The 14,162-nt window shown below is 40.7% G+C and overlaps 1 protein-coding gene across 1 annotated transcript in view; it reads right to left on the bottom strand.

The window, feature by feature from the left end:
• The window catches only part of LOC124717053 (eIF-2-alpha kinase activator GCN1), a 265,579-nt gene that overhangs the window by 146,650 nt on the left and 104,767 nt on the right, over window positions 1-14,162 (bottom strand). Inside the window, exons 12-13 of the mRNA XM_047243734.1 lie at window positions 1,010-1,134; window positions 745-923 (exon numbers count right to left, since the gene is read on the bottom strand). Of these exons, the coding sequence (XP_047099690.1) occupies window positions 745-923; window positions 1,010-1,134 (304 nt within the window). The remainder of the gene's footprint in view (window positions 1-744; window positions 924-1,009; window positions 1,135-14,162) is intronic.

Raw genomic sequence — 14,162 nt, 5'->3', positions numbered from 1 at the left:
AAATAGCTCAAGAATACACAATACCACATAAAGATTTCTTTATTTGTGTAATTTTTTGTTATGCTATACATGGTACCCCAGGAGGAATGGACAACATTCAGGGATATAACAGAAATTGTCATTCAAAGCAAAAAAAAAGTCTAGTAAACGGACCCCAAAATGCACACTGTAAGAGGTATGAGCACTTCATCTTCAATACTGTGACACAAATATGTTCTAATGAAAGCTGTTTGCTTTCCATATTTTGGGAGGAGGTAATGTGGACCAAACAAGAAAACACTGTCTACTGACCATGGGCTCTAAAACATGTATGTTAAGAACTACTAATACTTGTTTAGTAGAAGAGATGTGTTTCAAAGCTCATAGCATTAAGATACACACTTTAGAGCCAATGTTTATTAGACATTTGTTTCGTATTTTGGTGCACACTGCCACTTCTCAAAATATGGGAAGCAAAGAGCTTGCAGTAGAAGAGATTTGTTTCACAGTATCTAAGATGATGACATACTCATACATAGTTCATAAGGTATGCTTTTAGAGCCCATGTATACCAGGCTTTTTGGTTTGAAAGATTGATCCTATCGTATCTGTGAATATTGACCATTCCTCCTGGGACAGAATGTATATTAGCATTATTACTTAAAATGTTCTGTTATTATAAGTCAATTTAATGATACGTTTTGATTGTGGGCCCTTATGAAAAAATAAATAAATAAATACACAAAAATCGTAATCTGCACTTACCCAGCAATAACACTTTTATCATAGATCTCTCCTTCTGGTGTCAGATACGTGAAATATTCATCTTTTGTTACATGCAAGATGTCAGATGAATTGAGATATTCACTAGAAAATTCTATTACAGAGGGTACCATTTCTGCTGGACTCAACCTTGTTACTGTTCTTAGACAATTTTCAAGACTCTGTAAAAATAATAAACATAATTAAAAAACAGAGACAAACTGTGAACAAATTTAACACTTGACACCCAATATAGAACCATACTCACAGGAGATGCAGTATAATCTTGTATCAATAACCTTCTTAATTTATTTTTGTTAAGTAATATGAACTCCTTTGGATCCTGTTTCAAATATTTCAATATCTTCAACCACAACTCTGGTGAATGTGGAACTGTAAAGAACACACACTTTTCAGTTTTATTTGAACAGGGAATGCAGGTACACTGGAAGGTGGACAATTAAAAACAGTTTTTTCAATTTGAGAGGCTGCATTACACAAACCTATGTGGTAGCCTTTACAGTACTTAGCATGAATACCTACAAGCAACAGAAGCTACAGCCTAGCAACCTGTCTATTGATGGGTGACAAGTAACGTGAAACAAGATATGAAATTGCTGAGTAATAAAATCTACTTGAGACAGACATTTCAAATAGATATACTGACAAGTCACATTTGCAACATACTATTCACCACCTTGATACACAAAAATAATGTCTATGCACACCCTGAACTGCTGGCATTCTACATCTTGTTTGTATCAAGTGGCCACTGCAACAAAACCAATAACCAATCTTTGGCAGACTATAATGTGCAGTGACTGAAAACATCAAATTAGTTCATGTTCATACCGGGAGTTTCAGGCATAATTCATTAATCCCAAATACCGTTACAATGTTATGTAAACTAGCACTGCTTAAAATTTCTTCTGCAAAGTTTTAGCATAGGTATATTGGGTCAGCATTTTGTTAATCATAATTGTAAAGTACGTGAAGACGTAATTTCACTGAAAATACAAGTCACAAAAATATTTAGACTTTATTTTTATGCTGTTCATAATTACAACTATCCTTTTAAGTCTCTAGCATATTTTGTTAGTTAGCCATTTGCAATTATTTATTTGCTTGTATTATCCTGTTTATATGTTGAAATATGTTTAGCATTTTTAAAGCAAAATTATCTCCAAATTAAAACTACAGACTGACAAGACAAACAGACTGACAGACTACAGACAGGTGGCAGCAAACACAACTTTAAGTCATGGGTGATTAAATAACAAATTCACCTATAACATCACTCAAGGAAGCCAGAAAAACATATTGAAATGGAAATCAACAATTTATGTTTCATCGCAGATCTTTTTCACTCTGTACTGTCACCTTTTATCACTAAAGTTCTGAGTTAACATTCTTATTGAATTGTTGATAAATCCTGTTTCCTCCCAGTCTTTCTTCTGAAGCTCCATACTATTTTACAAAAGTACTAAATAAGTAAGCGTCAGTTCAATTAATGACCGATAAAAAAAATTCTATAGTAGCATTGTCATCAATGAAAGTAGTTGACCAGTGTCATATGCAAAAAAATGTGAAGTTTCAGTTTATCAAAAAAACTGTAAATATTCTGTTGATGAAAAATTAGGGGGTGAAACATATGATGGTAGATCCTGACTGACAAAATACAGGAGGCACTGAACAGAGGTCAAGTGCAGGGTCTGATAAAAAGACCTCCTGTATCTGATAGATCACTGTGTGACTTGAGATGGGGATACTGATGTGCACGTAGGATCTCATTTCATCCAGCATAGTGCAGCACCTCGATGTGGCATGAACTCAACTTGTCACTGAAGGAGCCACTGCAGAAATACCGAGCCATGCTGCTTCTACAGCTTTCCATAATTGTGAAAGTGTTGCCAGTGCTGGATTTTGTGCACAAACTGACCTCTTGATTATGTCCTATAAATGTTCAATGGGATTCATGTCAGGTGATCTTGATGGCCAAATCATTCGCTCACTGCACATAACCATTCCCAGTCACTGATGAGTTTAGTTGGACCAGAGGACCCAGTCCATTCCATGTCAACACAGACCACACAATTATGGAGCCACCACCAGCTTGCACAGTGCCTTGCTGACAACTTGAGTCCATGGCTTCGTGGAGTCTACACCACACTTGAACCCTACCATCAGCATTTACCAACTGAAATCGGTACTCATCTGATAGTACTACAGTTCTCCATCTCCAGTTGTGTGTGTGTGTGTGTGTGTGTGTGTGTGTGTGTGTGTAGCTTACTGGTGCTTGATGATGAGGTTGTCAGCACCCATACACACACTAAAAGAAAAATGCGGATAAAATTACGAAAATGTTATCATGCAGGGAGACATCCTACATAATAACACTCATGCACTCACTCACTCACACACACACTATCTCACATGCCATAGACAGTAGAGGAAGGGCAAAGGATGTTATACCTGGGATTAAAACAGAAACAAAACAATAGTGGAGTTAAAAGAAAGGCACAGGGAAATTTGACTCGCTGACCACCACTTACAAAAACACGGGTGAGCCAGTCACCCTGTTAACATGTTAAAAACATCTCCCTAAAATTTTCAGGAACTTGCTGGACAAATCACAAAACTTTTTAGCTCCCACAACATTTACTTGAACATTACTTAAAACAGAGGGCAGATCTGTCAGCAAATCACCCACTGCCCTCTGGTCAGAAAATAAAACACAATCTAATAAAATGTGGTGTACAGTGATCTGTATGTCACAAGCACCACACACTGGATGGTCCTCCTGTGGAGCAAGATGCCGTGTGTCATATGGCTGTGGCCTACCTGAAGACAAGCAAGGGAGGACCTTGTCCCACTGATGTGGCTGGAAGGAGGTACACCACAGCTGCATTGTGGGCTGTATTAGACAGAGCTTACTGTCTGTTACTTTCAGCCACTCATCCTCTCATCAATGCAAGACTCTGTACCTCAACAGTGAGGCGATAGCATGCAGGGGGAAGGAACACCAAACTAACTGAGCATCGCACATGCCTCCTTTGCGGCTACATTTTCATCCTTTGCTGCTACATTTTCATTCTCCACAAGAACCATGTACTCTGGCACCCAGCAAAAAATATCTCCTTCCCCAACCATTGTAGTTGGAGGCAGGCATCCTGGATATTCTGGATTACTTTGTTTCTTGCGTGCAAGTATTGTAGAGAATGAAGTGTTTTCAGAGAATCTGAACAAACAAGGAATTTAGTACTCAAATCACATCTCATCTGGCCCAGTGCCTGCAAGTTCACATATAATTCCACATTGAAGACAGTAAAGTCTTGAGGCAGTCAGACCTTGTAGACATGATCAGGGGAAACAACAGAGCAACTAACAAAGTCCCCCTGTTTCAACCCGTTCATAATAACAGGTGTAAAGATGGGGTGCTGAGTTGAAATGTCCTTAAGTAATGTATTAAAAACATATGTGGGAGTGCAATCTCTCCTGTAATGTACTAAATCTGAAATTACACTGGGCCTCTACAGTAACCAGTGTGGCAGACAGTTAAAACCCTGGATTTGTCATTTTACTCACTCCACATCAAGTGACTCCAGCACATGCCGTACCACAGATCCCAAATAGCCTCATTGCTCATGGACAAAAGGCATCCCAGAGGTGGATGAGGAACCTGCAGAAAGAAAACTGAAAACCCATCTTCGCAGGCCACTCATCTAATCTCTACACTTTTTAGTTTCCACTGGCAAGTCATTGTTGCAACACTGGAGAAGGAACAGAAAACAGCAAAATCGTCCACAAATAAGAAGTACTGTACAGGAACTGTTTATGGCTACACCAAGAGGGTAATACATAAAACACTGCCTGGAGGGACACAACTCTCCTGCTCAAAATGATCTGAAACCATGTCACCAAGACAGGGCCTAAAAAACAGCTTGATACAGGAAAGATCACACGAAAATGGGAAGATGGCCTCGAATGCCCACTGATGAAAGAGTGTTGTATGCCTTACTTACATCAACGAAAATACCAAGACCATGATATTTACACAGAAAAGCCTGCTGAACAGCCGCCTCTAGCAGGATCATATTGTTGACAGTGGACCGAAATCTCCAGAGGAGGAGGAGGAGGAGGAGGAGGAGGAGGAGAAGAAGGAGATTAGTGGTTAACATCCTGTCAACAATGAGGTCATTAGAGATGGAGCACAAGCTCAGATTAGGGAAGGATGGAGAAGAAAAGTGGCTGTGTCCTTTTGAAGGAACCATCCCAGCATTTGTCTTAAGCGATTTAAAGAAATCACAGAGAACCTAAATAAAGATGGCTGGATGCTGGTTTGAACCACTGTCCTCTTGAATGTGAGTCCAGTGTGCTAACCACTGTGCCGCCCCACTCAATACGAAATCTCCAAAATCCACTCTGAGAGTGGCTAAGGTGTTACCTGGTCTCTAACAGCCAGACCATACAACTGTTAACCATTCACCCAACAGTCTTCCCAACACAGCTCATTAAGACAATACTCCTGTAACTACTGGGACATGTGCGGTCCTTTCCTGGTTTCATAAGGAGAGGGATCAAAACTCTCTCTCTCTCTCTCTCCAATAATTGAGAAAGTGACCCATCTGCCTTATAAAATTAAAACATTCATTCAAGGAAGATTTCTTTTGACACTGAGGACAAATGTCTAAGTATGCAGTAATGGATTTGGTCACAATTGGGTGCAGTATCAGGAGTCTCAGACAGTGCCAATTCCATCTCCTAAATAGAGAAAGGAGAATTGTGGAATCTGAAGTAAAACTTGCCCCTCTCTACAGTCGCACGGTAGCGACGAAACATTGGATTCTGGTCGGCATTGGCAGCAGTCTATGCAAAATGCTCTTCTATCATCTGAGCGATGTCTCCAGGCTTTGTTTGGAGACACCTGTTTCAGCACGGCAGTAAATAGTAAAAACTGTGTTTACCAGAAATCCTTCTGATGGCTCCCCATTCTTTTGTGGAACAAGTGAAACAGTTGGTGTTAATTATGTGTTGAGCCTTGTCTCTGCAACGGGAAATGGTCACTGGAATAAAGGCCATCCGTTGCTTCCCACAGGGCTAAGTCTGGAAGGGCAGGAGAGAAGAAAGAGAAGTCGATGGCCGAGGATTATCCAGTAGCAGCCGAGAAATGAGTGGGACTGCCGATATTGAGGATGTAGACATCATGAGGTTCTCCAAGACTTGACCCCTACGGCATGTGTATCTCAAGCACCAGAATACATTATGTGCACCGAGTTCCCCCAGAAAGAGAAATGGTCGAGGGTGTTATTCTGTAAAATCCGTTAGAACCTCAGAGCCTATCGCATCATGCGGAGGTGAGTACGGTGAGTACAGTGAGTAACAGCGATCCTTCGACACACATGAAGTTTAACTTCAACCGCTTGTAAAACAGTTGCTAGGGGGAGAGCAGAGGAGTGGTGCAGATTGTTGACAAACAAAGTGACCACTCCCTTGGCCCTTCCCCAGACAGGTCCTCCTTGTGACAGTGTGTATAGCCTTGCTATACATGGGCATCAGGTGCTTTAAAATTGGTTTTTGCTGCAAACACAAGCAGTGTTCGGCAAGATGTGTACCACAGGCTGATATTAAGGTCCACTGACTTTCAAGATGAGTGACGAGAAATGTCACAGAGAGGGATGTTGATCATCAGACTGATTGCTTCCTACCTCCATTGGCAGCTGATTCTTTATATTAGATTTTGTGTGTGTGTGTGTGTGTGTGTGTGTGTGTGTGTGTGTGTATGTGTGTGTGTGTGGGAGGGGGGGGGGGGGGGTTCTGGAGCCACAACCGTGAAGGTGGTGGTGGTGGTGGTGGTGGTGGTGGTGGTGGTGGTAGTGGCAGTGGCAGTGCTGGATGGTGGAGCAGTTGGAACCTGTGGAGGAGCTAAGAGCTCCACAATGTTGGAAACCATGGCCTTGTCTGATATTCTGAGAGGAGGTACAGGTTTCAAAGTAACTGCAGCAGCACAAGTGCATTGAAAGCACAGGTACCAGTGCTAACAACAGCAGTCTCCGTTTGTGTAGCAGCATCAGCCTTGTGAACTGGCTGTTTAAAAAAAGGTGCAAAGGAGGTAGCAAACTTTGGGGGCTGCCTGGCCTCACAACATGAGATACACTTTGTTGTTTTGATCTCTTGTATCTTCCCTTCTTCAAGGGAAACACAGCAGTCCCTTCTCTTGACAGGGTGATCCCCAGAGCAGTTTATACACTACTTCTGGGCAGCCTTACCAAGTGGCTTCTCCTTTACAACATACAGTGGTATGCCCAAAGTGCTGGTATGCAAAACAGGGCACTGGGTTGGTAAAATAAGGTCGCATGTTGAGGTGAAGGAAACAGGCCTTAACGTGCTCAGGAAGTTTCGTGCTGCTGAAAGTCAGTATAAACAAGTCTGATTTCACTAGATCGCCATTTGCCATTTTCATTATGTTTCGCACCTCAACAATGCCTTCCTGGGACCACTCAGCTTTCAATTCTTCCTGGGAATGTCACACAGATCCCTGCAAGTTACAACACCTTTGCTGTAGTTCAAGGTGCCGTGCATTTCACTTTCTACTGCATACTCCTCAAAGCACTGAGCTTTTTGGATGTTCTTCACTCAGGTATTTCTACCAAAAGGGCCCCATTTTGTAAGTATCTGACAGATTTCAGAGTTGCAATGATGACCTCTAAACCTTTCTATACAAGGTGTACAGCTTTGCTTCCGCAGTTTGCCGACAGGTGGCGACAGCGACAAGTAGCGGTCGAAAGAAACAGGTCGCAGACATCAGGAAGTTAGCTTGGACCTCGGTCAACATAGCATCATTCAAACATTAGTTGATTTGTGTCTGCATCATGAAGTTGTTCTTGATTGAAAATGTCAGTTTACGAGCCTAAGTCTCATCATTTGCAGGAGATGTTACTGTTTTGTTTCAATATGAAGTCAACAGCAGCTGAGTCTCATTGAATGCTCTCAAGTACATACAATAAGGATGCTATTAGTGAAAGAACATGTTGCGAGTGGTTTCAACACTTCAAGAATGGTCATTTTAACGTCGTAACCAGGCATAGTGGAAGAGAGAATGTTTTTGAAGATGCAGAATTGGAGACATTGCTGAGTGAAGACTTGTGTCAAACCCAAGAAGAATTGGCACAATTAGTGGGAGTGACACAGGAAGCCATTTCAAATTATCTCAAGGCTATGGGCATGATTCAGAAAGAAGGAACTTGGGTCCCGTGTGAGCTAAAACCAAGAGATGTTCACGGCGTTTGTGTATTTGTGAACAGCTGCTTCAGTGGCAAAAATGGAAGGGATTTCTGCATCGCATTACATCCATGGACGAAAAATGGGTTCATTACGATAACCCTAAATGCAAAAAATCATGGGGATATCCCAGCCATGCTTCCACTTCGACGGCCAAACCGAATATTCACGGCTCCAAGATCATGCTCTGTGTTTGGTGGGACCAGCTCGGCACCGTGTACTATGAAATGTTAAAACCAAGTGAAACAATCACAAGTGCTCGCTATCGAATGCAATTAATGCGTTTGAGCAGAGCATTGAAAGACAAACAGCCGCAATACAGCGAGAGGCATGATTAAGTGATTTTGCAGCACGACAATGCTCGGCCCCACATTGCAAAAGAGGTCAAAACATATTTGGAAACATTAAAATGTGAAGTCCTACCCCACCCACCATATTCTCCAGACATTGATCCCTCTGACTGTCACCTGTTTAGATCAATGGCACATGGCCTGGATGACCAACATTCCGATCTCATGAAGTCACAAATTGGATTGATTCGTGGATCACTTCAAAATATGAACAATTTTTTTCGACGCAGGATTTGTACACTGCCCGAAAGATGGGAGAAAGTAGTGACCAGTTGAGGAAAATACTTTTAATGATACACGTGAAACTGATTTGTTTCATTAAAGCCTCAAATGATGGGAAAAAACCGGCGGAAGCAAAGTTGTACACCTGGTATATAGAAAAGTGAAACTTTCTCAAAGCTGTCCTCTTTCCATTTAACTATAAGAAGCACATTCTGGCCACCAGCATGTGTTCTATAACCAGAAACTGTAAGACTACGTAATCCCCAAGATAGGAGGTCAGGCAACACAAGCCCTCTTGTTTGATTGGTTGCTGGTATCTACCAGTGGCCCACTATTCATACTAGAATGAGAAGCAGTGAATTTCGAGGGTGTCATCTCGGTCTCACGAGTAGCTAGGGAAATAAAAGTCCACCTAGAGGAGCCCCACGTACCTAGGTAAGTCTTATACAACTGAGATTAGGGTGTTTCTACAGATGTTGCCTGCTAACGACTTTTTCACATGCGTATTATCAGTGTGCAGCACAGAGGTTGTTTATAGAGGTTTCTACCATCCTTGCTATCTGGGTGGTCAAGATACCCTGGCCCTCTGCCACACAATGTTCCAATGCTGTGCTGTACATTTGTCACAGACGCATCCCTAGAGCTTGCGGGGACAGAGGACTGGCAGTACTTACCAGTCCCCAACTCAGGAATCCCAGGATCACCAAGCCTGTACCCAGCACACCAGAGCTTAGTCCCTGGTATTTCAGTCATCTAGGATCTAATCGATATGGTCAAAAGCCCAGCAGAGGCACTGCTGGCAATGTCATGTTGTTAGTAATGGCACTTGCATCGTCTGGCTGTTGCTACAACCCATTTATGCCAAATTTCATTGCACTGTCTTCCTGTAGTGGTTATTTCACGCAGTGCTGCTTGTCTCTTAGCACAGACAACTCTACACAAACACTGTGCCTTTCAGTCATTATGTGAAGGCTGTCGGCCACTGCATTGTCCATGGTGAGAGGTAACGCCTGAAATTTTCACATTCTTGACACTGTGGGTCTTGGAATACTGAATTCGCTAATAATTTCTGAACTGAAATGTCATATACATCTAGCTCCAACTACCATTCTGTGTTCAAAATCTGCTAGTTCCTGTCATGCTCCCATAATCATGTCAGAAACCTTTTCACATGAATCACCTGAATACAAATGACAGCTCCGTCAATGCAATGTCATTTTACACCTTGTATATGCGATACTACTACCATCTGTTTATGTGCATTTCGCTATCTCATTACTTTTATCAACTCAGTGTATATTTGTAATGGTGGTTCGGTGATTACTACTCAGTGCACATGTCACATTCAGTTCAAACTTTGCTGACATGATTCTGTTCGTGATAGAAAAACTAAATGCCTTTTGGTATCAAACTTTAGAGCATCAGGTTCTGCATTGATAAGAAAATCTACTGTCTGATCTTGGACTGTAACAACGCCAATCAATGTGGCATGTGTGAGAACACCTGTCCAGCAATCTCCAAGTATTCAACACTTAAACATGCAGCTGCCTTGGCATTGTCTGACAGGAGTGTAAGAAGAATCCTTCACACACCTCTTTGCATGCACCCAAATAAAATGCTAGTTACCCAAGAATTAAATGAGAGAGATTTTGAAACTTGCAAAGCTGTATGTGAAGAAATTTTTCACAACATTCCCTCTGGTGCTGTTTTGATTTCTTCTGATGAAGGCCACTTCCATTTGTCAAGTAATATAAATAAACAAATTTTCTGCTACTGGGCCGCAGAAAACTCTCAGGAGCTTCACTTATGGCCATGCCACAGCTGTTGTGTGTCAGTTTGTTGTGCCGTTGCTGAATATGGGATGTGGGCTGCGCATTTTTTTTCAAAGAGATGATGTAACAGTAATGGTTAATCAAATCACTACTGTCACATGAGAGAGACCTTCATTTGACCAAAATTAAAACAGTTTGTTGGCGACCATGAAGAGCGAGAAGTCCAGTTCCAACAAAATGGAGCCATAGCTTACACTTCACAGCGTTATCTAGAATAGAAATTCTGAGACAGTTGCTTCTTCAAAATCATTTCTTTTCACAACCATACATTGGCTGGCCCCCTACATCTCCCAATCTATCGCCTTGTGATTTTTTTTCTGGGGGGGGGGGGGGGGGGGGCATTTAAAGGTTCAAGACTACAAACATCACCCGACAACTCTGCCAGCACTTTAGCAGGCAATCACCCAGGAAAAGGCTGCCATTCCACTGGAAATAACAAAAAGAACTATGGATAACTTCCGGAAAATGCTTTGTCAGTGTGTCAACAGTGGAGGATGCCATTTAGTGGACGTAATTTTTAGAACAGACTAATATAAAATGACATTTCTGTATCTTTGTTCAATTGTGACTATATTTTGAAATACGGGAGGTCTTTTTGTCAGATGCTGTATATAGCAAGTATGAAAAATATATCAGCTTTCAAATTTCTTTGCTGCAGCTAACAAACAGTCTTACAACTCACATAGATACTGTTGCTCCCGTGACTCACACCTGATTGAGGCAAGCAGCATTCTTGATCAATGACGTGGAATGTGGAATGGGGGAAGGGGGGGGGGGAGGGGGGGGAGGATATGAAGAAGATTGGAAAGTATTTGGAAACATTATCTTGGTTTGGAACAAGTAGGTGCACGCAGGGGAAGAGTGAGAGACCTAAGTAAAAGGTAGAGTATTTGTGAAGAGTGGAAGAATGGAATGAAGATTGGGGTTTCATGAGATTATTGGTGATGTAACATGTACTCCGATTGTGTAAGGACAGTGAAAGAAATTGGCCATGTCCTTTTCAAAGGAACAAAGTCAGCATTTGCCTTAAATTATTTATGAAAACCAAGGAAGCCTAAATCTGGATAGCTGGGCAAGGGATTTGAACAGCAGGTCTCCCAAATGCCTTAACCACTGTGCTGTCTCAATTGATTGGAAAGTGGATGACTTTATGCAGTACCAAGTGAAAGGTCGAATAGATTCCAGCCATTAAGCTAGACCAAACTAAGTGACAAAGGAAATGAGACTAGTTTGGAGGTAACAGAGTGGAAATACTTTGCAGGGTGAGTGAGCAGCTGTGCAATACCAAAAAGCTATACTGCACACCACATAACTTGGCGGGTGGCTGGAGACTTTGCACAGCCGGCAGTTAGTAGTGTTGGAGCAGCCAGACTGTGCGATATCTGCACTCCATTCGGCAGTCGGCTACTGGCAGCTGATGATTAACATTACATTTGCATACAAGAAAGATGAGAAGCACAGTAACTTGTGCCTTTGTGGACAAGAACACATCATCAAACTGTGTGCCTTCAAAATATGGGGTCGTACAAAATGTGTAATGTAAATAACAACACACGGTAACAGCAGGAATAGTGACAACAATAACAGAGAGATTTGCATTGTCTGTCATTTCTGTAAATTGGTGCAAGAAAATATGATGAACAACTGGGAAAAACTGCGGCACATTGATTTGTCTTTCCCATTCAAATTTGGAAAGTATACTCATCTTGTGATGTCTTGCAAAATAAAATCTGAAAGGAAGAAGAAGAGAAACATCGTGAAAAACATATTTAGTGACACACCATGGACCAGCAGTGGCTCTGGATAATCCTCAAAGAATTTTGATAATGCTCATAAAAGATTTTGCAATACTTGTGATTACTGGGAAAAACTGTGACACATTTACGAGTATTTCTCTCTTCTTTCCTAACCTGAATATTATGTTCACATTGTGACGACTTGCAAACTGAAGTCACAATTATTTATTGGAGTTGCAGAGTAAATTTCTGCACATATGAAATTTATACCTGTATTTTTTTAAGCAATTTAAGCAAATGTCTAAGCCATCTACATGTATGGTACTTTTTCGGCATGCAGCTGAAAGAATCTTATTTCACAAAATATAAAAAAGGTCTATCTACAGTAAAAATCATTATTTTAAAAAAATAATTTATAATTGTTGTCTATACTTTTCTATTGTACATAGTTATTTCCGTAGACAATATAAAACAAGTTTCCACTAACTGTTTGTTGGGGATAACCTCAGGAAAATCAGAAGCAGAATAATCTGTCCAACACAAATTGTTGAAGAAGATATTAGAATATTCCATCACTGACATATCATGTGGAATTAACAAATAATTACTGTTTCAAAAGTTGAAGACAGCAATCTGTCTAGTATACATACAAAATAAATTTCACATATTTTTATGGCTAGGAGTCACACTTTAAATAGAGGTTATAACAAAACTGGCTAGTTGTTGAAGATCAAAGAAGAACTTCAAACAATGTCCACACCAAAACTCCATAAGGAATAAAAATCTTTTTATCAGCCAAGCAAACCTAGTCTCAAGTTACATAATACAGGCTTAAGTTGTAGGTATATTTTTAAATGCAGTAATGCACAGTACTGACACATTTAGCCCATAACATCATCTTCACCCTCGGTATCTGCTTCAAACAAATCACAGTCATGAAGTTTAATTATGAAGGATTCAATCCCCGAGTATCTGTTGATTTCCTTTTTAAAAACTTCTTCCAACAGTGTTTCTGAATGTTTGATGCAGTTTGCCCATGCAGAGATAGTTACATTGTTCACTGCTTCATTTGTTAGTTTTTCAATGTCAGAAAGCTGGAAGTTGCTATTTCTATCTGTGATATGAACGATCACTTGCACCCATACCAGCTCAATAGGATTGTAGTGACAGTGATATGGTGGTCACTTGATTACTCGGTAACCATTCTGTCTTACAAGTACATCTATTTCATAAGTGCAGTATTTAGGCTTGTACGCACTTAACAGCATGAGTAACTTTGCCCTTGCCTGTGACGCAGTGTGAGGAATTCCATTAAATGACAATCATGAAATAATTTAGTCCTTCCTGGTGTTTGAAGTAGGAATGTTATCCACTTGTACAGATTGCACGCTTGCATTGTCTATGACAATAACAGAATTCTTCCCCAGATACAGGAGTAGCTGTTGTGCAAACCGCTGCTTGAAGATAACGTTAAGTCATTTCAGAGTATTCGTCATCTGAATGCTTTGACTTTGATATTTTAAATATTAATTTACTTTCTAGTATGAAGCCTGTCTCTGCAGAACCAGTGTGAAACACAATAAGGCATCTGCCTGCAGGAACCTTCAGGCCTCCAACATCCTCACTTCCCTTCTAGCACATAGGTCTCGATGGTTCTCATTCATGCATGTTTCATCGAGGTAACAAAAACGTGGTTTTTTACTCCGGCATTGATATCAAAAACACAGTTCTTGTGGCTACAATGTTACTTCTCTCTAACACGAGTTTTCTTCCATCACTGGTCTTTCTGTATTTAAATCTCATTTTCCTTAAAATTCTGAGCATGTCAGATTTTCTGCCATTGCAACTGTCAGCTTCTTTCATGTATGAACAAAGTTTATCTGCTTTAGGATATTCACCTTTACTATACATGTCAAATATTTTCTTGCTGAAATCATCGAGTTTACTCACAAACTTTTTTAAATTTCAGCACATACCAGGCAACTTAAAAATAGGTCATCTGT

The sequence above is a fragment of the Schistocerca piceifrons genome, chromosome 1 (assembly GCF_021461385.2).
Source record: "Schistocerca piceifrons isolate TAMUIC-IGC-003096 chromosome 1, iqSchPice1.1, whole genome shotgun sequence".
Lineage (NCBI taxonomy): Eukaryota > Metazoa > Arthropoda > Insecta > Orthoptera > Acrididae > Schistocerca > Schistocerca piceifrons.
This window is presented reverse-complemented; position numbering and strand designations above follow the sequence as displayed.